The sequence below is a fragment of the Barbus barbus genome (assembly GCF_936440315.1).
Source record: "Barbus barbus genome assembly, chromosome: 40".
Taxonomy (NCBI): domain Eukaryota; kingdom Metazoa; phylum Chordata; class Actinopteri; order Cypriniformes; family Cyprinidae; genus Barbus; species Barbus barbus.
In genome coordinates, this window is record NC_136718.1 from 14,674,924 (window position 1) to 14,702,789 (window position 27,866).

The 27,866-nt window shown below is 38.0% G+C and overlaps 1 protein-coding gene across 3 annotated transcripts; it reads left to right on the forward strand.

The window, feature by feature from the left end:
* Positions 1–166: 166 nt before the first annotated feature.
* Positions 167–27,800, forward strand: LOC306859305 (nck-associated protein 5-like). Of its 3 annotated transcripts, none has more exons than XM_079400280.1 (12): positions 167–358; positions 18,322–18,450; positions 18,538–18,606; positions 18,740–18,778; positions 19,055–19,174; positions 19,527–19,616; positions 19,696–22,811; positions 23,499–23,634; positions 23,715–23,790; positions 24,185–24,484; positions 24,630–24,778; positions 25,729–27,800. In XM_079400280.1, exons 2-12 carry the CDS (start codon positions 18,331–18,333, stop codon positions 25,978–25,980), a joined length of 4,467 nt encoding a protein of 1,488 aa, XP_079256406.1. In that variant the 5' UTR covers positions 167–358; positions 18,322–18,330; the 3' UTR covers positions 25,981–27,800. The 3 variants fall into 3 exon arrangements, with proteins under 3 accessions (XP_079256406.1, XP_079256408.1, XP_079256407.1); XM_079400282.1 differs by having other exon boundaries at positions 199–358; positions 19,530–19,616; XM_079400281.1 differs by lacking the exon at positions 167–358 and adding an exon at positions 11,780–11,992.
* The last annotated feature ends 66 nt before the right edge of the window (positions 27,801–27,866 follow it).

Sequence of the window (27,866 nt, forward strand, 5' to 3'; positions counted from 1 at the left end):
GCGATGAGCTTAATAAAATAAACTGCGTTAGTAAATAAACATACTGCTAAATAAGAAAAATGTATAAGTCAAGGCTATAAATGAAAACTTGCCTTAGAAACGCTACGTGGAGCACAAGATAGGCCCTTTTACTGAAAGTGGGGCGGGCAACACAATTTCAAGCCATGACATCACTTTTCCTGCGAGTGCTTTAACCTAAACACGGGAAGAGAGAGACGATAAAACCTCTAATCAGCGGCTGGGGAGACAGATAAACATGTCCACAAGCTGTGAATTTAAAAGTACAGTTCAAGGTATTTCTTAGCGATATTCATCTGGGATATTTTCACACCTTCCGAAGCAACACAAGGATCGCGAGGTAATAAAATCCATTTTTTCCAGCTATCGCGCGCACATTTTGATGTTTACGTGTCGAAAGTGTGCTGATTTTGCAAAATGCAGCGTATTATGGACATAGAGGGGTTTGTTGTGGTATTAAATGTTGATGTGCGCGGTGTAAGATTGGAAAGGGTAATGTGGGGCATTAGCCATCCGGCTATCTGGGACACCGGTGGGGTTGTAGACTGAGGATGCTTGTCGTGATAGCCTGCTTTGCTCAGAAATGCATCGCTCTTGGCTCTTTAAATCACTAATTCTGACACAATTGACTTCTTTTGAGTTTACTTCGCATATAAAAATATTTAATTCATATATTTTTTCATGGCAGCGCACAAAAATCACAATAATCCGATTTTATCCTAAGCCTTTGCATCAGTTTTCCCCGGATGACTGTGTTTTATGTAGTTAAAGCTATAACCCTTCCTCTTTCTACAGCATAGCAAACGTGCAGCCTGTTTATAATTGCACATTTTGGCAACCCACAACTTTTGTGTTTACTTGTGTGTGATGAGAATGCAGACTGCATTGTAAAACTGCTAATTTTGGCAGTTCATTCTGCTTGAGACCCTAAAACAGCAACTAATTCAAGAGTAATTGAGGGTAAAAGCATGCCCCCAGCCCCTCCCCTTTAATATTTTACAGATGTTTTTTTTTACATTTGCTAGTCCCATGTTCAAAACCATGTTAAGACTGGCTTACAACCTATAATTCTCCTACATTTAATATTCAAGTTCCAAAGGCAGTGCAGTAGAGAGATTTAGGTGATTTTTCATTTAGGGCAACTGCTTGTTTCTTGGATGATTTAAAAAAAGCAAAGCATTGCTGTTTTAAAAGGTCATTTTTATTGCTCTTTATTTGCTTTTTCCCTAATTTATAAGGCTGTTGAAATTGTGTATATATAAAGGGAAACGTATGCTTTGCACAAGTTTTTCTCACATATTTGGTACAAATGTGTGCAGTTTGTGTTTATTAAAACAAAGAATCACTCTTGTTGCTGTCATTAAAGTATTTTAGAGACACAAATTGGCATGTAAAGATCAGAAATTAATTTGAATTAAATTTCCATTAATCTGAGACTTGCTTTACTTGGTGTCATTACCGTTCCCCTTACCAAAATTAACCATGGTTTTGTTATAGTAAAAGTGTTGTAATGTGTTTGACTTTTTTTGGCTTTTTGATTACCATTGGTATAACCACAGTTATACAATGTTTAAACTATGGTTCATTTGTGGTTACCATGGTTTAACTATGGTAACCATGTTGTTTTTTTTTTTTTTTTTTTTTTTAGTAAAACAATGGTTAATTTTTATATTTTTGTAAGGGTCAGTTTTTGAGAACGTTATGTCAGAAGCAGTCATTTTGTTTTTTGACTGCTATTTAAATTGTTGTTGCCAAGTTCAAGGTTCAAGGCCTGTTCACACCAAGGAAGATAATGATAAAGATGTAGTTCTAAAAATCATTCTTAATATTAAAGAATAGAGTCCACACCACAGCTATAACGATACAAACATTAACAACCAATCGGAATCCTGCTATAACAAGCTGGAGAATTTAATGCGGCAGACGAGTGTGCGCTTAGAATAAACAGATGATATTGTTCGCTGGTGTGGACGCAAATATAGTTATCGTTGTATTTAGTTATCATTATCGCTCTTGGTGTGAACGGGCCTTTATCCATTACTTTTTTACTAGATAAAGTGAAAAATCATGTCATTACAATCGCACATCGTACCAAAAGTTGATCAGATGTTCATTATGTGCCAAAAGCTTAACATAGTTTAAAGATTTCATGTAATCCAAAGTGCCTCTAACTGAAGAATCCACCCATTTATTCTTACATGGTACTTTTGGAATTTTGATGCCCAGACAGACCTTTTGTCCCCAAAATAGCTGACAGCAATCGGAGGCGAGATAAACTCCAAATTGCTCCGTAAACCAAATGGCCACAGAGGACATTAGAGGCAGCAGGGGGCCTTGCTCCCTTGTTTGCTGATAGTCATGGTCGTGTGGTAATTTTGTGAACTACTCCCATGATCACAACATTATCTTCATGTGGCTTTTGATGTTTTTGCATGCCTGGCGGATATGCATTGTCCTTAATGGGAGTCAGATGACATAGGCAAGATCACATTATTAGAGATTCCAAGACACTTAGTGAGGAATTCCGAATGTTTTTCACTCAAGTGATGTGCCAAAATATGAACTCCAGTTTATCGAACTATATGTAAACAGTTTGTTTTTTGCATGATTGTAAGACTTTTAAAATGTATTTTTGCTTATAGAACACACACATGCTTGTTTTGCCCTAGGCGGTTCGTGTGAAGCAGATATTCTCGTTGGGCGTCTTCACTCTGCAATGCAATTACAGTCTCATGTCTGTCACCAAAACTAATTTGGATGCAAATTATTATATTTTTATTCTGCTTAAAACAATTTCTAACACTATAGAATAGGAGTGACCCAAATGAATTGCAAACACTTTTCACTTGAAACATTTCATTCATTATTTGCTTCCACAGAAACGACTTGACTCCCTACTAATAAATATAGCAAATTCTGCAGAAAGCCACTGACTCATGTTAAAGCATTGTAGTTTGCATTCCTCTATGTAATCACTGTGCCAAAGCGGTCACGCAACTATTGTTCTCATATATGCATATTTAAATAAGATGCTATCAGTCATAGTGCTGCATTACATTTCAACACGTTACGACTCCCACATGGCCTGAAGTTGTTACTCTGTTATGTTGTAGCTTGCGAACAGGGCCGCTCGTTGTTTTTCCAGGTTGTGGCTCATGATGTTATTCCATGGATTGGAGCCCAGAATGGTTGGGGGAGATTGTGCTTGGCCATCTGATCCTGGTGCGCGGCAGAGACGCCGATCAGCTGCTATCACAAAGCAGAGCCGCATACAAACAAAACTCCTGTGAAACATCTGATAAATGAATGAAATCACACAGGGTGCTGTGGGAAAATTTAGAAGTTATATCTTGCAGATTTCATCCCCGGCTTTAATGTTTGTTGTTGAAAGGTTTATTTCACTTGATTTGTTACTCTGCTTTAAGGCAAGACGTCCCAAGTGAATACGGTAAAGATGTTAACTAGTAGTCACTATACTACCCTAGTTGATTGATTACATTATTATTATTTGTATTACATTTAAATATGCCAATGAGGCATTAATTATCTAATTAAATATAGAGTAATTTTGCATACATTTCCAGAACTTTGGATAAAGCCAGGTTCAAAATTTTGTTGACATATTGAAGTCAGAAACTTTTACAGAGGGGATTTTTTTATTACTTCATAAATTTAAAAATACGGTCAACAGCCAGGAATGTTTTTTTTATAAAACCAGCAAATGCTTTTTTAGCAACCCCCTAAAACAGAATATAGCTAAACTGCAAAGTTTGGTGTGTTTAAGTGCTAATGAATTGGAGATTTTTGGCTCAGTGCAAGAGAACTTTGCTAAAAAAAAATCAGCTGAAACCCGGGTTTTAAGCTGGTCAGGCTGGTTTTAGTTGGTTAGTCTGCTGGTCCTCCAAAACGTCCTGAACAATATGCAATGTCATTGAAATCTGCATATGCAAATAGATGGGGTGCAATAAAAGTGTATTTTGGATGTTTTCTTTCCACTAGTCTGTTGTAAAAAGCCAAATAGCCCCAAATCTCAAAATAGTTTTTGCCTGTAGTGTCTTGCCTTAAGGAAGCACCTCAGAAAGTAGGGAAGTGAGCAGTTCCTTAAATTCAAATTCGAAACTCTAGAGCTTTTAGCTTGCACGGTTTCATTTGTGCTGCGCTTGGTCATCTAAACATGGCTCTTTGGACAATTAGGGCTGAGGCATGAAATTGGACCTTTGGCAGTGGCTGTTTGGCTTGAGAGCCTCCATATAACCGGGCAGCCTGATTGGGGCCCAGTAGTCGTGCATTAGTGTGAGAAAATGGAAGCCGTCATTACAGCAGCATCTTTCTTGTCAACATAAAAGGCTAAGAAGTGTACTGATGGGCCAGCATTGGCACAAAGCATGTTTAAACTCCCTCCAGACACGCAGGCTCTCGTTTTACCCATGCTGGGTTAGGACGGCAATGTCTGTTATCAGTTTTCCCTGCTGGCACATTTCCCCTCACCCTGCTCCCCGGTAAACAGTTACCATGGTTATGGATTGGGGGGTCATATAAATGTAGAAAACTCATCAATTACCCTGGGATGCTGGAAAGAAATGCCATATACACAGCAGGGGAGTGGGCTGACATCTCCCCAAGACATTACTACTGTTTTCACAAACACTGCAGAAATTTGGATGAGTGCAATTACTCTTGCAGCGTTCTCCTTCCAGTCTTTGTTGCGTTTTTGAGGTGCATGATTTTCTTGCAAATTCGTACCTGTATTCAACACATTCATGTATATGCGTTTCTGACATGATGCTCATTTTCTCATTTAATAAAATGTCTTATAATATCTGATAATTTGACTTTGACAATGCAAGGTAATTTAGGTTGTAAAATGTCATGTGGTGCGACTCACCAAAACCAGTGATATTTATGAATTAATAATTAAAGAATTTTTTTTTTTACACCTTTTCACATAATATTAAAAAAACTTTGAGGATTAAGATGGATTTTGAATATTATGTATGGTCTCATCTTTTCAAGTTGTAAGGAAAATGTATTTTATACTTCATGGTTACACCACCATACATTTTTAGTCATTAACACAATTTTAGTATTATTTATGTGCTATTATTATTAATATTTTGAATTAACTGTTATTTATTTTACTATTTTAGTTTTTCCGTAGCTTAATTGCTTTTTTTTTCAATTTTAGTTTTTGTAACTTTAATACTTCCATTTCAACTTATTTTATTTGAATGAGTTGCCAACATTTCTGTTTTTGTTATGCTTTTCATCTTATGTTTTTAATTTTAGCATTATTTCAATTAACAAATGACTTTTAGTAGTTTTGGTTAACAACTTTGGTCATTAATTCATTTATTTTATTACAGAAAATGGTATAAAGTTTTGAGTACAGATATTAAATTTAAACATGGCAAATATATTTGAATGTTTTTTTTCCCTTTTTTTTTTTTTTTTTTTTTTCTATTGTGGACATTCCTATATGCCATTGACCCGTATGTGTTAATGTATATATTATTACAGTGGGTTTGTCAAGATTACATTCCTGTTGCCTTCCTGTATACTTAGCAAGTAACATTATCCTTTGTGTTGAACAGTGGCGCTTAGAGAACCTATCAGTGGTGACCTAGTGAAAGCAATGCACCATTGCAAAAATATATGGATTTATTTTGCTTCACATTCACACTGCAGAGAAAAAAAAAGCGAAGCAAACATTTGCTTTGGTTTCTCACAGTGCGCCAGTCTTCAGATGCAACAAACATTCAATTCATAGTTTTACTCAGCGGAAATATGCTTAGGAATGTGGCCTTAATCAATTCAAGCAAACCAGGTCAATGGCACATCCTGTTTGGGGAGAGAGTGGATAAATGTCCACGATTTGGTTGGGCAGCAATGAGAGTCAAACAAACCTCATCGTCAATGGTGCAGAGGGGAGCAGTTGTACAGCACCATACATTTGATATGGCAGGGGTCCCTTTTTTCTGGCACAAAGAGGCTACAGTCACTGACCCCCTTTGAAAAGCCACACCACCACCCTGTTTGAAAGCCAGGAAAAATGGCCTCACGTGCTTTCATTTCCCTTCTTTTTTCTCTCCAAATGAAAGCGTTGGCGGTTTTGCATCCAGTGACCTTTAGCCCGTTAATTACGCCAACTATTCCCTCGAGAGGCTTACAAAAGCTGATGTATGTTATGTTTATGTTAAATATGCATCCTGCCCTTCGACAGGGTCACTTCTTTTAAAACACCCACATTATCAATCTGGCTCATAAGAGCTGTCGGTTATCTTCGCAACCTTTTTTGGTCGATGGAATTCGCATATTTATGTAGCTCAGAGGATTAACGACAGGATGGAAGTACATGCAGAACACATTAATGTGTCTTAAATATGGATAGTGTTTCTAAGTGGGCAGTGCAGCAGAACAAAAGAGGTTATCCATATTATCCAAAAACAACACTTAAAAAAATAAATCAATAAAATCATGAATAAAAGGTTTTGTGAGATGCGAAACAATGAGATGCTTTAATTTGGGCATCACGACTTTTTTGGCCAGCAAAATGAACGTATTTATGTAGCACAGAGGGGTAATGGATGGAAGTACAACCAGAACATATTAATATTTTTTTTTAGTGGTCCCCATGTGGCCAAAAGATGTTATACATTTTTCGTAATGTAAATAAAACAAAACTACGCCTTTTTATTTCCAAAGTCAACCAATAAAATCATTCATTGAGGGTTTTTTTTATTTCTTAAATTGTTTTTAAAAATAAAATCCTTAAGTTTTTGTCAATGTTAAATCATTGTAGTGCTTTAAGGTATCACAACTGTACTCTAGAGGCCTAAAAAACTACACTATTAAAAAAATCTATCAATAAAATCATTAATAAAAGTTATTTTCAATGTCAAATCAATATACTGCTTTAAATTAGGCATTACAACCTTTTTGGCTGACATAATCGAATTACGTACTACAGAGGACTGAAAAACTACAATATTAAAGAAATCGATCAATAAAATCATTAATAAAAGTTTTTGTTTAGGCACCACAACCTTTTCTGTCAGACAGAATTTACTTATGTATGTAGGGCAGAGGATTAATGACGGGACGGAAGTACACGCAGAACACATTAATACGCTTAAATATAGATTCTTGCGTTTCTAAGTGGACTGCGGCCACATGCGGAAAAGAACAAAAGAGGGAAGGTAGGGAGCTGAAATGGCTGCGCGTCCCAGCTGGAACTTGCCGGAGGGCATTCGCTTTGAGCCACGACGCCTGGTGTCCAGATGTTTAGTGGCTGTGTCCATGTTCACTGGCTCTGCAGTCTGCTGAAAGCCAGGCTTCATTGCACTTTACTGCAGTGCCGGCACGGGGACACCGGCTCGGCCAGCGCAGCTCACATGCCAGTCTGTAAACCAAGCGTATAGCCCACTGTTTTATTATGCCGAGCTGTTTATTTTACAATGGAAGAACATTTTTCCAGGTTTGTTAAACGTGTGGCTTTTCCCCCCTTTGTTTATCAATGGAACCCGATCCCGACCCTCCCTCTTTTTTTCCCAATACAGTAGCCAGGGTGACATTTAGTCAAGGTGGTAACCATGACTACAAGATTATTACGCTTTGGCTTTACCAGATGTCCTTGTCCCGTAGATACAGCGTTTACTCATGTGTTTGTGACCTCCAAGTCAAATTTGCTTTGTCAGGCAGGTTATTTTGTCTCCGCATGTTTGTACAGTTCTTGCTTGTGTGGTGTATTTGAAATGCAATGTTCATTGAACTGATGCGATTTCCATCTAGGAGGATAAATGCTGTTAGATGATTAAGTCACTGTTTATTGCAAAAAGTCATGGTACTCAATTTTCTGTGTTTACCACTACATAATTGTTGCTGTAATACAGAAGACGTGCTCTCTGCAGGGCAGAAGGACTGGTCAGTTTAGCACAGTGGCGTCCTGCCCCTCCTTCTCCCCCTCGGACTAGTGTCACATTTCTAAAAGGTGGATCAGCCCCTCCACCTCACATGGAGTTCAGCACATTACCGCCCATTAAGTTGTCTCACTCTCAATAGGGGCTTTTTTTGCCATGAGCCTGATTTATTCCTTTAATCCTGAGTCACCCAAATGCTTTGTCATTGACCAACTGCTGGCAAATGGAAGTGGACCAAACACTAGCAAATGTCTGCCGCGAGGCTTTTTTTATTAGGGATGCGTCGGTATTAAAATTCATGCCGATACCAATAAGCTGATTTATTTTTCATCATATTTTTCATGTGGTAGTCATTAAATATTATTATTATTATTATTATTATTATATGGTATTACTATCTAAAAGAAAAACACTCTAAAGTCAATCATTAAAATCAATAGTAAATTTCTAAACAATGTGTCTAAATTAAATCATCACACTAATTTCACATTAACAAAATGAATTATTAATGACTTAAAAAATAAAGTTTAGTTTTTTTGTTATTTACATAATGAAATAAGATTTATTTACATATATTTACAATATTTATTTATGGAAATTTATTCTAAAGTCTGCTAGAGAAAAAAATTCAGCTTGAATACAATTTAAATTTTAGATTGTTTTTATTATTATATGGTAGTACTATCTAAAAGATAAACACTAAAATCAATAGTAAAATTCAAAACAATTTTGTCTAAATTAAAGCATCACATTGATTTGACATTTGAGAAAAATTATTATTGTTTTTTTTTTTATTAATTTAAAAGTGTTTTTTATTTTATTTACATCTGTCTGTCTTATCTGTCTATCTATCTGTCTATCTATGGAGATATAGAAACACTACAATAATATTGTACAATAGATACTACTAAGGCAATAATACCATTTAATAATAATATATTGGCTGAGAATTGATAGTTACGAATTAAAAAAATAAATAACTGATGCAGTCTAATATATTATGCATCTTTTAAAATATTTTCTCATCAGTTCTTTCTGTTCTGTATCTGTGGAATATAATTCTGTTACCAGGAAGTCTCAGTAACATCCCTCTCTCAAGCGTTTCATGGTCTCCCACACAGAATCCAAGATTCAGCGCTATCAAATCACAATGTTGTTGTAGTTATGTAACATTTGCGAGCTCCAGATATTGCTCAGTCAGGCTCAATCAACAGTCTTAAAATGTAATTGCCTGCATTACTTCCTTTGAGATTTTCTAATTAGGCCAAATGTCCAGCTGTGTTTAAGGAGATGTAGTTCAGCAGAACTGTTACAAGCATGTTAATGTCACTTGGCACCTGGGGCTTACAGACGCTTTCAAGTGTGCTCCACTTTGCATGTCATTGCTGAGTAGTGAATTGGTAACACATTGGAAAGCCAAGACGACCTCCCAATAAGACTCTGCTCTGAATTCCTGACATTTAAGACCATCATGTCACAATACGCCTCATTATGGATCCGGATCATTGTATGTAATGCCGTAAGTCTATCCCTCATGGGTGTTTAGAGACGTGAAAGTGGAGTTTAAAGGATCACAATGGCCCTTTGTCCAGAAAGCTCTCACCCCTTGACTGTTGACTCCAAGACAACATGTGACCCCCTTGCATTTGGGTCATTTCATCCAATTTGGTCGTCTCACGTGAAGACGCTAACACTAGCTGAAGTGGAATTCCTCCTACAGGCATGCACATATGAATTAGTGTCTGTTAGGGCATGATCTGAGGTTCATTCACAGTCAGGGACAAGCTTTTTCAACCCTTTGGCCTTGTAGACCGGCCCTGTAGCCATAACTCTGAGATACTTAGATAAGCTTTTAGTGCCTGCAAGAATTTTGTTGTACTTTTGAGCCAAGGTATTGTTTTTTTATTAGGGGAGGGTTACGAAAGTGTCAAAATTGCCTCTCACATTACCAATAAGTATATATACATGCACAGTTATAATTGAGCTAGAGCGAAGTTGAGTCTGTCTTTTGGAAGACCGAGTGTGTACTCCAGCTACATCCATATTATCTAGGACGCTTGGTGACATACACCAAGACAGGTACACTTTCAGTCATACTAGTTCGACTTAAAGCTTTTTAGAATTAGACTTAGATTTACTATGTACATGAATGAGATTTTCAAAATTGACTAGTCAGTGTGTTACAGTAAGAATTCTTTCCTAGCTCTGGCTCGTCGACTGTCTGTGTGAAGTAATTTTCCTCAACATTACAGTTCGCTGATGTCCACGCACACCATCCGCATCCAGCTCAGGACTATTGTGCATGTGTGAATGATTTCAGCACTCTCAAAAAGCGGCCCACTACATGCATCTGTTCATGCTCACAGCCAAAGTAGTGTGTGAGACAAAGCAGAACATGGAAAATGAAGTAGCTGTACCTGAGCTTTTATAGATTATTGTATATATCCTAATATGTCTTAAAGGAATAGTTCTCCCAAAAATGAAAATTCTGTCATTAATTACTCACCCTGATGTTGTTCCAAACCTGTAAGACCTTTGTTCTTGTGAATGGTGGCGAAGACCGACCGGAAAAGAATATATTGTTGAATAAATTTATTTTAGTTTTCTTTGCACACAAAAAGTATTCTCGTAACTTCACTAAATAAAGGTTGAACCAATGATGTCCCTTCTGCATTTCTGGGCCTTGAACGTATCAGTTCCCTTGCTGTCTATGCAGGGTCAGAAAGCTCTCAGATTTAATCAAAAATATCTTAATTTGTGTTCCGAAGATGAATGAACATCTTACGGGTTTGGAAGACATGAGGGTGAGTAATTAATGATAGAATTTTAATTTTTGGGTGAACTATCCCTTTAAGGATATTTAAGTTGGTGTTGGGTTTGTTAACATAAAATGATTTCAAAAACAGCTAGACACAGTGCAACTTAATTGAAGTGAACATAATTTTTTTTTAATTTAAGACTATTTAAATGCGCTTATCTCAGAGCACTCCATAAAACAACGCAAGATGTGTTGTATTGGCCAAAGCCATCTGTCTGAATATGTATAGCTAATGTAGTGTTGCTTTTTTTCAGATTGTCTTTTTAATACTTGTTTTCCAATAAAAATGATCTCATTTGTATCTAAAAATTCCTAAAACAATAATTTTAGCAACACTGCACTAGATATTATTTTCATAGATGGTATTTTGAATATTAGTGTATTTGTCTTACTTCACTGCAGTGTTACTTTAGTGTTATTCGTATACTATTATAGCATTTATTCATATTTTGAATCAGCTTTTTTATTTGTATAATTTGTTTAATTTTATTTGTAGTAATTTTGTTAAATGTTTTGTCATTTTTATTTAAAATATTTCTATATAGCTTTAATTTATTTTTATTTCAAATATGTATGTGGGACTTTTTTTTTTTTTTTTTTTTCCCTTAGACATTTACATCTTTGGCAGGAGTGTTATTTATCCAGGTCAGTTTTTGGTCATGCAGCTCCACACTGACTTCCACAGTATCTGCAGTTACAATCCAATCAGTGCAAGTCTGATAAAGCAGTCTCAATCCTCTTAGAAAAGAAGCTCCTGCTCCTTGACAAGGGGCTGAGTTGCCTGGGTAACTCCATTTTCTCCCCTGCACTCGTTCGGATATCCGTCCTTGTCCTCATCTTTGTTCGGGGTGCCTTTTTGATATATAACCCCCTCTCTTTTTATGGCCTCTCCAGCAGTTGTAGGGTTAATGTTTAGCTGCAGCCGTTGGAGGAGGGAGAGACACTCAGAGGAGAGGTAGGGGGCTGGCCCACAGCTGTTGTAGTAGGCTGGGTCTATTGGGGTAGGATGCCTGCCTCACACTCTCTTGAACAATGGGAGGACATGGAGTCCACTGTAGACAGCAGAGACAGTTTCCTTACACTTGCCTAAGGACAGGCACTGTACTTTCAGAATAACGTGAGGAGGATTTCCAAAGAGAAACGTTAAAAAATTGCTGTTTGTGGATCCTGCTCCTGTGTCTCACGTTTGCCTTGCATGGGCTGCACTGAAACGCCTGGGATGCTCTGACTGGAATTAAAGGTAATTTTATGCATAGCTGTTCGCAGTGCTGGTTTTTAGCCACGACTGAATCCCGTCTGTATGTTTCTTGCTGCATTTCAGTGACTTGTGTTTGCAGGCACTTTGTCAGGAGTGTGTTTCTTGATCAGATTTGGCTTAGTATGGAATAACTACACATTTATCCCTTGGCAAACAGTTTCACAGCAGTCTATACAATATATTTTAGTACATTACCTTGCTGCATTAATGTTTTTGAAAGCTGTATGATGTTGCAGGTAGGTAATTTATGATTCCATATGCTAATCAGTCAAAGCGGTTTGCTTAAGCCGGCGTAGTGTGATGAAACGACCCATGCAAGTTTTCCTTGTCCTGGAAAACAGCTGATGCCATTTTTAAATGGACTATTAAAAAGTAGTCATCTAGGTTATAGAAGCAGTTGCATGCTAAAATGTTAATAAACACAAGTCTGTTTGCATTGGATCAGGGACAACATGGCTTACATCCTTCATTGTTTGGGTGTGAGTGATCACCTTATTTAACTCAAAGCCGCCTGTAAGTAATTGAGAATTAGATTGGAGTTCATTCACAGTTACTCGGCGAATCCAAATAGTCCTTGAAGGAGCTGGAGCTTTTGCTTAGTCTTCTTTTAAGTGTGTTTAGGGTAGCTTATGCTGCAGTCAAGGCCGTGCAAATGTAGACAACGTACTTCATCCAGATAGGTGCACTGCCGCAAAGGACAACAATAGTGCATGAGTCTGCAGATGCCTGCGTGGTAACTTTGCTGAGAGCTACTGAGAAACGTGGCTTACCTTTTATGTTTTGTGCAAAATGGAGGACTAGAGAGTCCATAAACATTTTGAGGGGGCCTTTGCTGTCACTGATGCAACAGCCCAAGCGAGTGGACGAGTAATCTTTAAAGCACACGGAAAATGCAATGGAAATCTTTACTCCAGCTGCATAAACCTGCATTATTAAAGATTTTATATATTTAATGCCACATTCAGGAATAGAAGCTGCCTCGCCGTACTTCATAGACTCTTTATCCCCGGAATAATTTACATCAAAGAGAAAAAATAATGCCCTTAGGGACTTGATGGAGGGTCTATATGTTTGTTTGCATTGCCACAGAGTGCTTTTATTTATTATGACTCTATTCACTGCTTTTGCAGACTGTGTGTTTCCTCTATATCCGTGATTGATCATTTTATCAGCTCGTAAATTATGCGAAAAGATAAAAAAATTGGGTTATGAAGGTGTCTGAGGGCTCTGTGCCCATTGTGCAGGGTGTGAATAATCAGAGACCGTCTCTGCAGATGCCGATTGGCTGCTTCTTAATAACTCCTCAAGTGTGGGGGATAGAGGCGGAGCTCCCAGCGCATTTTGGGATCCCATAGAGCCCTACTTCTGTTTGATTGCCTTCACACTGGCTTTATTCCACCCCTCCGAGCCATCCAGGGCCTCCCCCAACATCCACTTTCCCTTTTTTATCGACACTCTTTTAAATCCTAATTTGCATTATTCGAGATATCATTCGCAACTGTACGAAGTCACCCCTCCTAAAAATGCAAAATGACAAGCGAATCCATGGCAGCCGATTATCCATTCATGGTTTATTGGTGAGGCCAGTGAAAGAAACATGGATTTTTTTTGCACACCGACACAAAGGACTAAATTCAACTAGCTTGTACTAAATTTCTTTCAAGAATAGGAACTGATTGTAGTATTAATTACCAGAATCAAATGGTTTAAAATTGCAGCCATTTTGTTTTTGTAATCGCTGAAAGTATATAAATTCCACTTATTCAAAGGCATCTGGTTGGGATTTTCTGCTGGTCTTGACCCCCTTCTCTTGTACAGGCCTGGAAATTAATGCCCGTGATTCACTGCATGATGGTTAAAAATAAATTTGACATTGTATGCAATCTAAAACTCCTTTATCCTTCTTCCTGATTAAATAGACGTTCTCCTCTACATCATTTGATCAACCTCTCAAGAAGCTGTGTCCTCTACATTGTCAGATAAGAGCGGCTCTCTTGTGTTTGATATATCCAGCAAAACAAGAGACAGTGGCCTCTGGTGTCTGACTCCGCCATGTTTTGTCAGAGTCTCGTCTCAGAGCATAGCTTTGATTTCTAGTCTTCGTCACATTCTGTAGACTTCTCTCCACTGGGCATCATACCAAGCCAGTGACTCAGAAGTATGTGAGAATATAAGTCTTACCAACATTAACAGTAGTCTCTCAGAAGCTTAGCCTCAATAAATGTACTGCTTTACAGACAAATGAGTTTGGGGCCCTGTTTTGGGTACGCCACAGTGCTTTATTGCTATGTTTACTATACAGCATATCAGTGGATTAAGGGGCTTGCATTGTGCTCGAGCGCTGCCAAGAATCCTGTTGGCATGGGTGCGTGTTTGCCTCTGTTTTTGCTTGTCGCTAAAACCGACTCCACTATGCTATGGTATATACTAGAGCAGGGCTATAACCATCCTAGGATATTATGGTGGATATATCCACCCCCAGTGTTCAGAATAGTGGTTGATCAATGTGGATTTGTCCATGCATGATTCTTAAAGGGACAATTCACCCAAAAATGTAATTTACTCACCCTCATGTTGTTCCAAATCTGGATGGCTTTTGTAGAACACAAAAGGTGAATTTATGAAGCATATCCTGTCCATCCTTTTCAATAGTGCTGCCAGTATTATGCTGCCATGCTTCAATATAACAAAAGTCACATTTATTTATCGCTTTATATAATACAGATCGTTTCAAAACAGCTTCACATTAATAAACAGCAAAATAACAGTGTTGATTGTTGTAAAATGAATCAGTTCTGAAGAATTCAATTTCAGCTGTAAAGCAGCTTTACAGAAGATCAAATCATTATTCAGCTCAATTTAGTTCAGTGTTTCTATTCAGTTCAGTAACTGTCAATGTTGCTAAAAGCACTACAAAATCATAGAGGTGGTCCATGTGATTCATGCTTTATAATTATCATTCATCATCATAACAAATCATTCATTTGTGTTGCATCTTTTAAATGCATCAGTATATCAAATTCACAATCTTGACAATTTCTTCACGATTTGGACTAATCCTGATCTGAAGTTCAACTCACTGATTCAGTGATCTGCTTGCAGTGGTTAACAGCTCACTGTCAGTGAATAATGTGTTTTTGTCTATTTGTTACACAGAAGCATCCTGTGGCTTTAGAAGGCTTTGAATGTTGTACACAAGACATATGGACAACTTTTATGGTGTTTATTTATTTATTTTTTTTAATTTTGGTGCTTGACACAACTAGTCCTCAATCCTCATTCACTTTCATTACACTGAAGTGTGGTTAGTTTAATCCAGCCTTTTTGCTCTTGAATAAAGAAAATACAAGATGAGGATGAGTAATGACAGTTTTTGTTTCATGTATTTAATAAACAAAAGATCCCTTTAAATATCTGGGTAGGTTGTCACGCGTGTCCAGCAAAGAGCAATATAACAGTCTGTATGCTGCAACCTTAAATTTAGGGCCAGATACAAACTGATGCTAATCTGCTTAGATCCTTACATGAGCACAGAGGATTAGCCCTGTTCTACTGAACACAGTACTTCAGTTGTGTTTAAGAAATTATTTTACTGTAGTTGAGACCATTAGCCCTCGGGACGTCTGTTCTCGACATCATGGCTATAGTTCAATGATACAAGAGCAAAATGTTAGTCATGATACGAGCCCTTATCTGTGGTCTCAAACGCAGGGAATGTTTCTAACAGTAGTGTGACTTAATCATTTTTTCCATCATTCCTGGTCTTGGAGACACCATGGAGCAAATGTTTGGGTCAGACCTTGATAATTGAGTGCCAACTCAGTAGTGTGGTTAAACCATGTGTGGTATTTCTTGACTAAATCTAAAAATAGTCTATTTCAGTCTTGTCTAGATAGAAGGAAGCAGTCTAAACCGATTTAGACCTGAAGATGAATGCAGATTTATTTATTTACTTACTTGCTTAAGTTTAAACCACTGGTTTAGTCGACCATCTTGATTCCGTGTTAGATAGTCCAAACATCTCTTAAGGAATGTTGGATGTTGTCTCTCTGGAGACTTCTGAGGAAGGGCGAAAAGTACAGTAGCGATAGAGGGGAATTTCTTGACTGACAGTCATCTCTCCACTGACAGTATTATCATAAAGACTCCAAAATAGGCTTTTGAGGCTCTGTTTCACCAGAATCAGCTTACTTGCCCATACATTTTTTATTGCTTGCAAGTGATTCATAGATGAAAAGGAAAGATGATCGAGGCTGGTGGTGATCCTCTTGAGATTTTGCCCAGCCCTGGCCTCCAGCATTCGGAAAACGGTCAACCATTAACAACATGGAGTAAAAATGTGGAGACATGACACAGCTCTAGCTAATCCAGTATTGCAAATGTTGTGAAACCAATATGTCATCACTTACGCATAATATGCAGATTTAACTTCCTTGTAGCTCGAGATAATTTTTATCACACAACTCTTTTAGACAGACGCACATGAGGACTCGAGCGTGACACCGTGAAATCCAGAGGGATGTTTTATTTAGGTTTTTCTTTTCAGACAAGAAACAAGAGTGCTAACTTGTAATACCGGTTAGTTCTACTACTCTACTCTACCCTACAGAGGAATATTGTACAAACTTGCTTTTTAAGGTATACAATTTCAATCTTTTTGTCCAAGGCATTGGATTTTATGTAGATAACTTGTATTTATTAAACATTTGGTACAATAGAAGTAAAATATTTTTATAGGATCTATTTTTGTGTTGCAAGTCATTGTGGATAAAAGTGTCTTCTATATGAAAAATGTAAATGCCTCTGTTCTGCACGGCTTAATGTGTGACAGTTTCGCTACAAACACATCTTCCTCTATCGGAAGGCTATGCCTTGTGTCTTTGTGAAAAGAGTCTGTCATGTGAAAGGAGCCTCCTGGCACCGCAGGAACTTCCAATTCTATAGTGTGGCCTGGAGCCTGTCAAATAGTGCCATCTTTACTGTTAAAACAGAGCAGTATTCTCTGACCCGCTGCACCCTGCTAACCCTCTGACCCCAATAGCCTTTGTATTCATTTACTTCCAGATATGGAGTTTCCATTTAAGCTATTCACTCGCAAAGAGTTAGACATCTATAGATAAGCTTGCTACATAAATGAGCACACAGAATGCTTAGAGGATCAATAATGAATAAGTTCCATGAACATATTGATTTTCAGATTCAGTTTTGCATCTGCTGATTACATCCGGTGTTCGTTTTGAAGGTCAAATTTATGGTATAGTGCAGTGGTGGGAATAGGTGGATGAAGATGACTGGAGGTTACTGTTGTGGTATAGTTCAACAAGGGCGTTTACATCAACAAATCAGCCATCAAAATCAGGAGACACCGGAGAAGCATGTTTAAATTATATTTTAGTATCACTGAGATTTTGAGTTGAAACAAAATGTTATCCAATATATTTTTGGTCACGTTGGTTTTTGGCTGATAAATGTTACTTTGTTAAAAATGTTACAAAAATTGGGTCAATTTGTTAAAAAAAAAGTTTTAATATTGGCGAGTATATTGGTTAATGCAATGCAAACGGAGATATCGTCTTTTAAAATTCTGGCAGTTTAATGGCTACAAAAACGACTGGTAACGAGTTGCAATGCGTTTTTTAAAACCCTAATCATGAACACATGTTTGACTGCACCCCATAAACCCAATCAAGCCTAGGAAAAAAAATGGTCAACCACCCCTTTAATGTGCAAAGCGAAATTGGGGTAATGGTAAAATTCTTGGCTTTCCAGGCAGGTTTGACCACCACAATTTTTTAGCACACGCTAGAATGTGTTTTTTCGTTTAAAGTTTAAATGCAGGTCAAGTGGATCTGATACTGTGCCCCAGTCAGTAGGTCAGGAATCTGCATGATGGCTTGAATCCTCCAGTGTTTTCAAACCTCTTCTGTCTAATCCCCTCTGATGACACTCTTAAAGTGAAGATGTGACCTGCCAGGAACTCGAGTCCTGCTTACTCACTCCCAGCTGTCTCAAAACTCGATAATCATGCGAACTCTTTTACATCGAGATTAAAAGGCACACCGGTGTGTTCTGTAACAACTCCAAGTACACAAGAATGTTTGGAAAGTTGCTTTACAGGTTGTTTAACCAGTTGTTTACAATATGCAAACATATGGGTTAAAACGAGCAAGAATCTGAAACTCTTTAAAGGTGGCGTGTGTGTGATTTCTTCCTCATTAGCACACCAAAGAGAATTGCATTAACAGTGTGTCTTCAAACAAGTTTCGCCAAAGACTCCTCTCATCTTCAAAATCTTTTTTTTTTTTTGTTAGGTAGAGACCATGTCGGAAGAGGCCCAAAATAGAGTAGATGAGGACTTCGAGTCTGAGGAGGGTGATCTGGAGTCCTATCTAGAGGAAGAGAGTAGCAGTGAGCTTCTGGAGCGAGTGAGAGAACTTCAAGTAAGTGGCATATACTTTCACTATGAATACAGTTTTGTTTACTTTTCTTCCTTGACTTACTGTTTAAACTGTTCTATTTTTGTATAGGCCGAGAACTCTGCCCTTTCATTAGCAAACGAGAGTCAAAGAGAAGCATATGAACGATGCTTGGACGAGGTGAGTTCCTTTCCAACCCTTCCTATGGAGATTTGCAATGTTTTTGCCTAATGCAGAAGCCAATTAGATAGTCAGATGAAAAATAAAATAGTCCTGAAAGTATTTTATGTTTAATTTATGTGTTTATTTTTAGGTCGCCAACCATGTTGTGCAGGCTTTACTCAATCAAAAGGTAAAAACTTTGTGGTTTTGCATCAGGAACCTAGTTATAAAAACTTAATTTGAACTACAAAGTCTAAAGAGTTATTTTATATTTAATTCATATTTATTTATGAAGTATTATTTATTATAACTTATTGAATTTTTCAATTTTGGAATGATTTTAATATATAATTAATTTTTAATATGTTTAATATATCATGTTGGTTGTATATTTTATAAGTTGTGTACATATTCTAGTCATATATTTTTAAAATGTTTTTTTAAAAGCTGTGGATTCTTCTTTTAGGATCTCAGAGAGGAATGCATTAAGCTGAAAATGCGCGTGTTTGATCTGGAGAGGCAGAACCGAACACTGTGTGAGCTCCTGCAGGAGAAACTGCACAGTCAATCATGTGTACATCAGCAGGTAAATGATTAAATCCTTCAACATACGATGACAAATGTACAGTGCAGGTCCAATTTTAGTTTGAAGTTTGTTTTTTACAAAACATTCTTTAAAGTCCACAGGGATGACCTATTAGGTTTGTTTGCAAAATGAAGAAAATGGCTCAATTAACATCTTCCTGTTTAACTTGCCTGGGCTGCTTGGGCAAACATTTTTTCATTAAACTACTAGGAATTTGTGTGTAAACAGGCAAAAAAAAAAAAAAAAAACTTGTTGTGCATGCATAGTTTTGCTGCATGAGGTGTTTTGCATAATCCAAAAATTGATTCATATAATAAGAAGCTTAAAGCTTACCTCATGTGTCTTATCAAAGCAGCCAGGACCCTGTCTGGAGCACATTGGTGAGCTGCAGCACAGTGAATCTAGCAAACTGATTGAGGCTCAGAGAAATGCACAGGCCAAGGTAAGAGCCATACACAAATTCTTTGTTGAATCAATCTTGTATGACAACTTTACCTCATCCCTATGATTTGGTTCCACAGGGAAACATGGAATGTGCACAAAATTGCATACCAGAGACCCAAGGCACATCCACGTCCATGGAGGCCATGTCCCCATTCTTGAAGAAGAAAGCACACATTTTAGAGGTCCTCCGCAAGCTTGAAGAAACAGATCCGCTTCGGTACCATCGTTCCTCTGGCATTCCCTCGATCTGTGACTATAGCCAGGCTCTTGCCTCTAAGGAGGCTGTATTAGCCTGTAGAGACAGTTCATCCAGGTGCAATGCACCCAAAGCACATTGTTCCCATTCCTGTCCAGATGTTTGCACACATCAGCATTTGAATGGAGGAGAGCACAGCAATGTAAAATGTGGTAGTTGTAGCACATGCCTGATGCTGTCCAATAAAGATTCAGTCAGCTTAGCCAAGAGTAGCCACAATTGTTGCACTTCAGCTCCCATTACCATTGATAACCTCAATCTGTCTCGGCCCGATTTCCAAGAGAACGTGGAAATGCAGAGCCTCGTGAAGCCTTCCACAGGTACAAGTGAACTGTTTATAAATAGGACATCTGGAGATATGTCCATTCTTTCAGCAGAGCAAGGTCTTAACCCACCGAATGATCCCCACTCATTAGAAGTCCCTGAATTATACTCAAGACTGACCATTTCAGAAAGAGATCAGCCCAGAGGATCTGATCACATGTTGGTGGAAACAAGAGATAAGAATAGGTTATCTGATCTTCTGCTTGAATCTCAATCCAACAGGTCAAGCGGCAGCACCTGCAATGAGACGTTTTGTGACGATAGCACAATTGATGTGGCGCTACTGGACTCTGACTTGAAGCACTTAAACTCTGTAGCGCCACAAAGACTCGAGAAGGAAGAGTTTGCATCAAAAGAAGACACTGACTGTGTCTGTCGAGCCAACATAGCCACCTCAAAACTGCCTACTCTCGGACTCAAAGACAATTTACAAAATGCACACTGTGAGATGGACAGCAATGAACCAGTCCACAAAGGTCTGTTATTTTCTCCTAATGAGAATCACACTGCCTCAAAAGTACTGGATGATATCTCCGTCCCTGTGAAAGACACCCCTTCCGATCCTCAGTCCATTAGATCAAAAGTTGCGGTCAGCCCGAATCAAGTTTCCTGCCTTAGAGAGGTCAAGGCCTCACCTTCCAAACTGCTCAAGTTCCTTAAGATACCCACTCTTGGAGAACGTACTGCAGTACCTGCTCCACCTCGTCTCAGTCCTCAGTTGACTCGTAGCTCGAAGATTCCTTGCCGGAGCAACAACTATGAGGTGCACAATTCCCCTGTAGCCATTCGAAAAGCCACCACGACAGAGAGGCAAAGACAGCTGCCCTCTTCTAAATCGGAGTCACACTCTGCTCCAACTTCTCCACCCCAGCCTGATGATGTCCCTGCACCATTGCCAAAGGACCTTGGCTGTGGTATCCCTAAAACAACTCGTGTAGCCAAGCCCACGCAAAGTTCTCACATTCAAAAGACCCCTCAGAAAATTCCACACTACGAAAATGTCTCTGACATTTCCAAAACATGCGGTGCCGATGTATCCCAGCTGCTTGGAGAAGTGAGCTCATCTCTTCAAAATTCCAGCCCAGTTAATGAAGGTGCAAAAGGAAAGCAGACAAAGTTTGGTACAGAGCAACCAACGAGTCTCAAGCAGAAGGAAATCTCACCAGAGTCTGATTCTTCAGACCAAGAGGACAGCTCAGACAGCCCGGTGTGGCATAAGCAAGTCAATCATCGCAGTCTGCCTAGTCAGTCGTCATCCCAGAAGGCTCAGAGTGGGATAAGCATGAGGTCCAGGAGCCAAGAGAAAAATGAAATGGTAGATAATGATTCACAAAGCTCAGAATCACCTTTTAAAAGGAACGATCCACCGCCTGTTCCTAAGAAATCAGGGATTGGTAGACATTCAGGTGAATCAAGTCATTCTTTTAAAGAACGACTAGCTGCACTTGGCAAGTTGAGGAACCCAGACGAGTCCACAACTTGTCCTCCACTTGCAGAGAAGAAAGAAATTCAGTCCACTGCAAACATTCCAACACGAACCACCGAGAAAAGCAAAATTGCTGACAGAAACTCTGATTGTAAATCAGGAGAATATAGACTTCCTAAAAATACAGATTCCACTGAGGATAAATCATACCATTCAGGTCATCTTGATGGTGCTGTTTCAAAACAACAAGCAGCCTTTCAGCATGTTGAGCAAGCTGTCAGGTCTCTTCCTTCTAGCACGTTAGTCTCCAAACTGGAACATGAATCCTCCAGAACATTCTTAGCCAAGCAGGAGAGCCCAAAGTCTAAGATGCATCCACCATCTACCAACCTAGAGGCTGCACAGGCTTTGCGGAGCTATGCTAAGAGTACGGCACCTCATAGCCTTTCATATAATGGAAAAAATGTCGCTGGTTCCCATAGTGGCAGCCCTAATAAAATCCCCCTCAAATCCCCAACTAAAACTGTGCCACCCTCTATGAACCGAGATGGGAAACCTACTCAAGAGTTTCAGAGGTACATGTCCAAATCTGAGGACAGAAGCCATCTCAGGGCAAATAAGAAGAAGAATTCTTCCTACGGAGAGAGTCTTCCTCCACCGCCACCAAGGCCAGTAGAGAATGTTGAAGAAAAAAGGCACTCAGCCCCCAGTCCACAATCTTCTATAGAGCAGAAGGTCATGAAGGGCATTGAGGAAAATATGCTAAAACTGCAAGAGCAAGATAAAGGGCAAATGGCTGAGGTCAAGCAAAAGGCTTCCAATGGAATTGCCAACTGGTTTGGTCTGAGAAAAAGCAAGCTTCCCGCTCTTAGCCGTAAACCAGAAACGTCAAAAGCGAAAGATGACAAGAGAGAATGGAAACTCAATATATCATCAGTGGGCAAGGATTCCAAGGGGGCTGCGAAGAAAACCGAGAGCGAGAGCCTAAACATTTCCATGCTGATTGAGAAGGCAGAGGGCTTGCATAAAGCTCTTGAAGAAGAGCGGGCGTATGTGAATGGAGTGGCCTTGGACCGACAAGGAAAGGGACATTCCTGTGAGGTGGTGATGGACCAAGCCCAAGGCCAGCTGTCTGTGATGTACAGAGGAGTGCCATCTGACAATTTCATGCAGCAACTGCTAAACCGGTGCATACAAAGCAATTTATACAATGTTTTATTTTGATATTTGGTTTATAGAAAGATGGCACAAGTACATATCTCAAACACGATAAAAAAAGTAGTTTGACATTTTGATTTGGCTTAACGCAATTAAATGTAAATTTTATCATATTTTCAGTCATATTCTCAGCTATTTTGTTCCAAGACATTCTTTTAGTGTATAAATCAACCCACAATAAAGCTAAAAGTCAAAGGACAAATTAATTACTTAATTACTTAAATCCTTAATTCCTTAATCTTAATAAAGTGCATAGTTGTAGTGCAGGTTTGCAGGTGTTAAAAGTTAATTGAAATAACTGATGAATGAGTAAGGTGAGAAAATGTGCTTTGAGACTTAAATTGAATTTGACTTGATCAGCTGGGAATTCGCATTATCATAGTGGCTGGGCTTCTGCACATGGTTTAATAAATTAGAGGGAAAGTTTAACCAATATGTAAGAATGTACTTGCATTCAAGCAAAATATATATATTTTTTTTGGGTGGTAGCTCTCAAAAGCAATTGAATAAAACCCTCCAGAAAGGATGATACAGTTCTAAAAGTAGTCCAAAGCCATACGCTTGGTCTCTGAGGAACATGCTGAAATATACTAATATACTGTAGACAAACAATGAACCGTATTTTCAAATCAATTTTATTCAAATTCCTCCATAAGGGTTGATGGGAAGGACACTGGTAGCATCAGCATGGCACATCGACGCCTCTCGTTTGACTGTAAATCCAGACCCGTATTCAGTCACCAGAGCGCTGGCATTTCTGGTCAGACAAGAAGCAGTGATGACATGGAAAAGGTAAAAAGTGAAATTCATGGCTATAATGCACATTGTTGTTTTGAGAGTTCTTAATAGAACTTTTAATGTTTTTTTCACAGGTTTCTGCGTTACTGAGTAAAGACGTCACATCAGATGAGAACTTGGCTGAGATGATTCATCATGAACACTTTGCAGGTAAGGCATGATCAAAATGCATGATGTAATGGTTTTCAATGTTTCCAGAGGCAGGAATTTCAATTGGTTAGCATGTAGCGACAAAAACGGGTTTTAACCTGTCAATGATGATGAATAATCTAGGTGCGTCTGAATTTCTGTGGCTCCCATCTGAGAGTCATCTAGCAGCAGCTGTATGGCAAACATTATCTTGATGTTTAGGGTGTGATCCTTTGTTATATATGTCCATGTGTAATTTAAATAAGAATAAAATATTATATAAAAATACAAGAATTCGACTTAAAGTAATTTAATTATAATTAAAAGTAATATTATTTTATTAAGCACAATCATTCATATATTTTAAAATAATAAAATATGAATTATAGATTCTATTCAAATTCCTCTCTTTTAGGATCTGGAATCTCCACACACACCCTTGACAGTGGCATTGGCACCTTCCCTCTTCCTGACTATAGTGCAAATGCTGGTTGCAAAAGCATTCCCAAAGGGAAGGCCCATGGGGAGAGTGACCCTTCTCATCTCCAGGGAAAACATGGCTCAGGGATGAAAATGTCCCACAAGGCCTGGACATTGGAGAGAGAGTTGTCATCTTTAGAAGAGGATTTTATGGGGGGTCAGGATATGGATCATCACACTGGCACTTTGGAAAACAAGATTCCATCCAGCCAGACTGCAAACATCGTTCATGATGGTATATAATACTTTTTAGCTGTCACTTAAGGTCAATCAGTTATGTGAGTTTTCAATGTAGAATAATTGTACGTTAATTAAGAGAAAGTAGTTCCAGATGGTGTTTTTTTTTTCTTTATTTCTCAGCTTTGATTTATTTATTTCAGGCACTGATATCTGTGGAGCACCTATGAAATTAGGCCCCACAAAGAACTGGACTTTCCCAAACCTCAAAGCATCTGCAGAGCCGTCTGAGGTTTATCTTGGCATTGGAGACGGAGTGGAGCCAGTGAGTCATAAGACTTCATTTAAGAGGGTGAGCATCACTTTAGATCCTAGTGTCAATTACAATATTTTTTTATTTTATTAAAACTATTTATATACACTACCATTCAAAAGTTGGAGTTGGTAATGTTTTTTCTTTCTTTTTTGGGGGGGCATTTTTTTGCCTTTATTTAATATAGTGAAATATTGCAATTTAAAATGACAGTTTTCTATTTGACTATTTTAAAATGTCATTTATTCAATTTTCAGCAGCCATTGCTCCATTCTTCAGTGTCACATGATCCATTAGAAATCATTCTAATATTCCGATTTTATGCTCAAGAAACATTTATTCGATTATCAACAATTTTTTTTGGAAGCCGCGATACATTTTTTTTCATTCTTTGAAAGTTCAAAAGAACAGCATTTATTCAAAAAATGTTTTTACTGTCACTTTAGATCTATTTAGTGCATCCTTATAATAGTGTAAAAGTATTATTTTATAAAAAAAAATCTTAATGGCCCTAGACTTTTGACTAACTAATTTCTGTTAGTGTACACGTGGTAAAGTTCAGCAGCATGTTTACTTTCTTGCATTTAGATTACCTTTGCCATCATCTAAAGTTCACTGCAAGTTAATCTTTAAATTGAGTAACAATAACATGTAATTTAGCAAATTTCAAAATGATTATCAGTTTTTAGTACTGTACATTATAATGCTGTTGGGCCTAAATTCACTTCTAGCACTTGCAATTTATTTATAGAAAATACAAATAAAATTTTAAAACCATCATTCATTGGTTGTCAGCCATAACAGGTAACAGTTAGAATTGTAATTGACTTAAATAGACCTTTTAATAGCCACATACAGACTGTAATAAAGTAGTATTATTATGATTAATTAAATGATTAAAGTATTATTATTGTGTTGTCATGTGTTATATTATCATGTAGTTTTCAGTCTCACTCACTGCATTTTTTTTGGGCCTGTTTTCCCTGCAGCGCAACAAGACTAGTGATTCAGTAGCCAGCCGTGAGGGAGACCTGAGAAGTCTTCCTCAACCTGGTCAGGCACGTAGAGGCAAAAGCCGCATTCCCGGTAACCCAGACATGGTGAAGGACACCGGTTTGGAGTTGGTGAGAGAGAGACCTGACGACGGCCTGTCTCCAAGCCATCCCCAGGTCCTGGAGACCCCCGAGTCCCTGAGTGATTCCCTCTATGACAGCCTGTCCTCGTGTGGTAGTCAAGGCTGAAGTGTTTTCAAAAGGAACTGAATGATAACCAGGTACAACCTTTTTGTAACCCCTGATTCTCGTGACACTTCAGATATTTTTCAAATGTGGATACCTACGGGATAACCCTTTTTTTTTTTTTTTGACCAAAAAAATCCCACGCCACACGTTACCCACGAAATACCCACGTTTCTATCCTGATGGTTGGAAGAAGGACTTTTACAGTGTGTTTGTGGTGGTGTCATTTTAGCCCATTATATCAACTCTATCATCTCATTCGTGTTCTGTTTCAAGTGGTAGCAAAAGTAGTGACGTTCGACTCATATTATCCATAAATTACGTTTCAAGGATGAATCTGAGCTCATCGCGACAGTCTTCCAGTTTTTAATCTCACAGAATGTTCTGGTTCTCATGCAACATCCGTGCACACGCTCTTTGGTAAAATTTGTGTAAAGTTATTGGAAAGTGAATCTTAATATATGTGATCTTCAATTAATTTAATATACATATTTCATGAAAAGAAAAAACGCATCTGTGTAAAACTGCATCAGCCGTAGACTTTTGTTTAATTGTGTTTAAAGAAAAAAACTAAACCTTGTAGCAGCAGCATACAGTAAGTGCGATCCATATAAGAGAGAGCTATAGTGTTCCACGGTGAATTATTATTTACGTTTATTTATTTATTTTCTTTGAATAGTGTGGTAAGACAAGACCACCTTTTATTGGTTACTCCTTTTACGTTTTGTTCAAACATGTTCTGTGCCTGACTTTGTGTCTAGGTTAGCTTGTTCTCCGGATCTGGCCATGACTTGTTTTTTTGTGTATGTTACCTTTGTTTTGCAACGAAACTTGTGACTCGTGACCTAATTTTGAACTGTGTATTGTTGGATCACCCTGCTTACAATCAGAGAACAAAGCTTAAACTTAAACCCAGGATTTTTTATCCCAGTTTGGCTCTGACTAGACATGAGAGAAAAATCATCAAATCGTTCCATAAGAATTTTGAAAAGGTGGCTGACGATTTCTTAATGTTGACGTAATAATGCTGACTCTGCCTTATGCATCTTTCCACAGCTGTTAGAAATTAGTCTCCTGTGGGCCAGGTTTCATGTTGATTACTCAGCAAAAGGTTTTTTGGGGGGTGAATATTCCTGATTTTTTTTTTTTTTCACAAATCCGTCGTATTTCTTCAGCCTAAAGCATTTTGGTGCAATCCAAGTCAAGATGCGTTGCATGCATTTGATGATGCTAATCCTGCAATATGGATTACAGGCAAAAAAAACTTTTCATTTTCAAGTGGTTGCTCAAAAAGCCATAGGTTAGTAGATTAATAGTTCAACCCGAATCCTTTTTAATTCGTGCTGACCTCAATAGCTGTTTTTCTTTTTTACGAAACGACCACAACAAAAGACTAATTAGAAACATTCCCAAGCATATATGCTTTGTCATCCAAGTCTTTCCAGGCCTGTGTAAAATTTTTGTAGAGATAAAATAACTTTTTAGTCATCCTCAATCTTGTACTCATGTCATTCTTGATTTGCCACAAAATCTTTTGTTTTATTTTTTTATAAGTAGTTTGTGTTACTATCGTAGTTCCCTAATTTGCCTGCCGTTATAACCTTTATTTACTTTGTTGTAATTGTCAGGAATATTTTATATTAGTTTGGTATGTTTACAAAAGAATTTATGATGAGGTTGTTAATATATCTGTAAAATGTTTATATAAGGTGCTATCTGATTTTTGTTTTCACTGTCCTGCAAAAGCCATAAATGTTTTCATAATCTCCTTTCTAAGCAATCGCCATCACTCATGCAACTCAATAAAACCTTTTTAAGTATGTTTGTGTGGTCTATTTATTACAGAAAATGTGAAATGCATGTCTTCATATAAACTTGATGGATTCTGC

Excerpts from the sequence above, each read along its gene's own strand:
- LOC306859305 (XM_079400280.1), top strand. The coding sequence starts at position 18,331 with ATGTCGGAAGAGGCCCAAAATAGAGTAGATGAGGACTTCGAGTCTGAG. Across the intron at positions 18,779-19,054 it reads AGGCTTTACTCAATCAAAAG|GATCTCAGAGAGGAATGCAT; the intron begins GTAAAAACTTTG and ends TTCTTCTTTTAG. Across the intron at positions 19,175-19,526 it reads AATCATGTGTACATCAGCAG|CAGCCAGGACCCTGTCTGGA; the intron begins GTAAATGATTAA and ends GTCTTATCAAAG.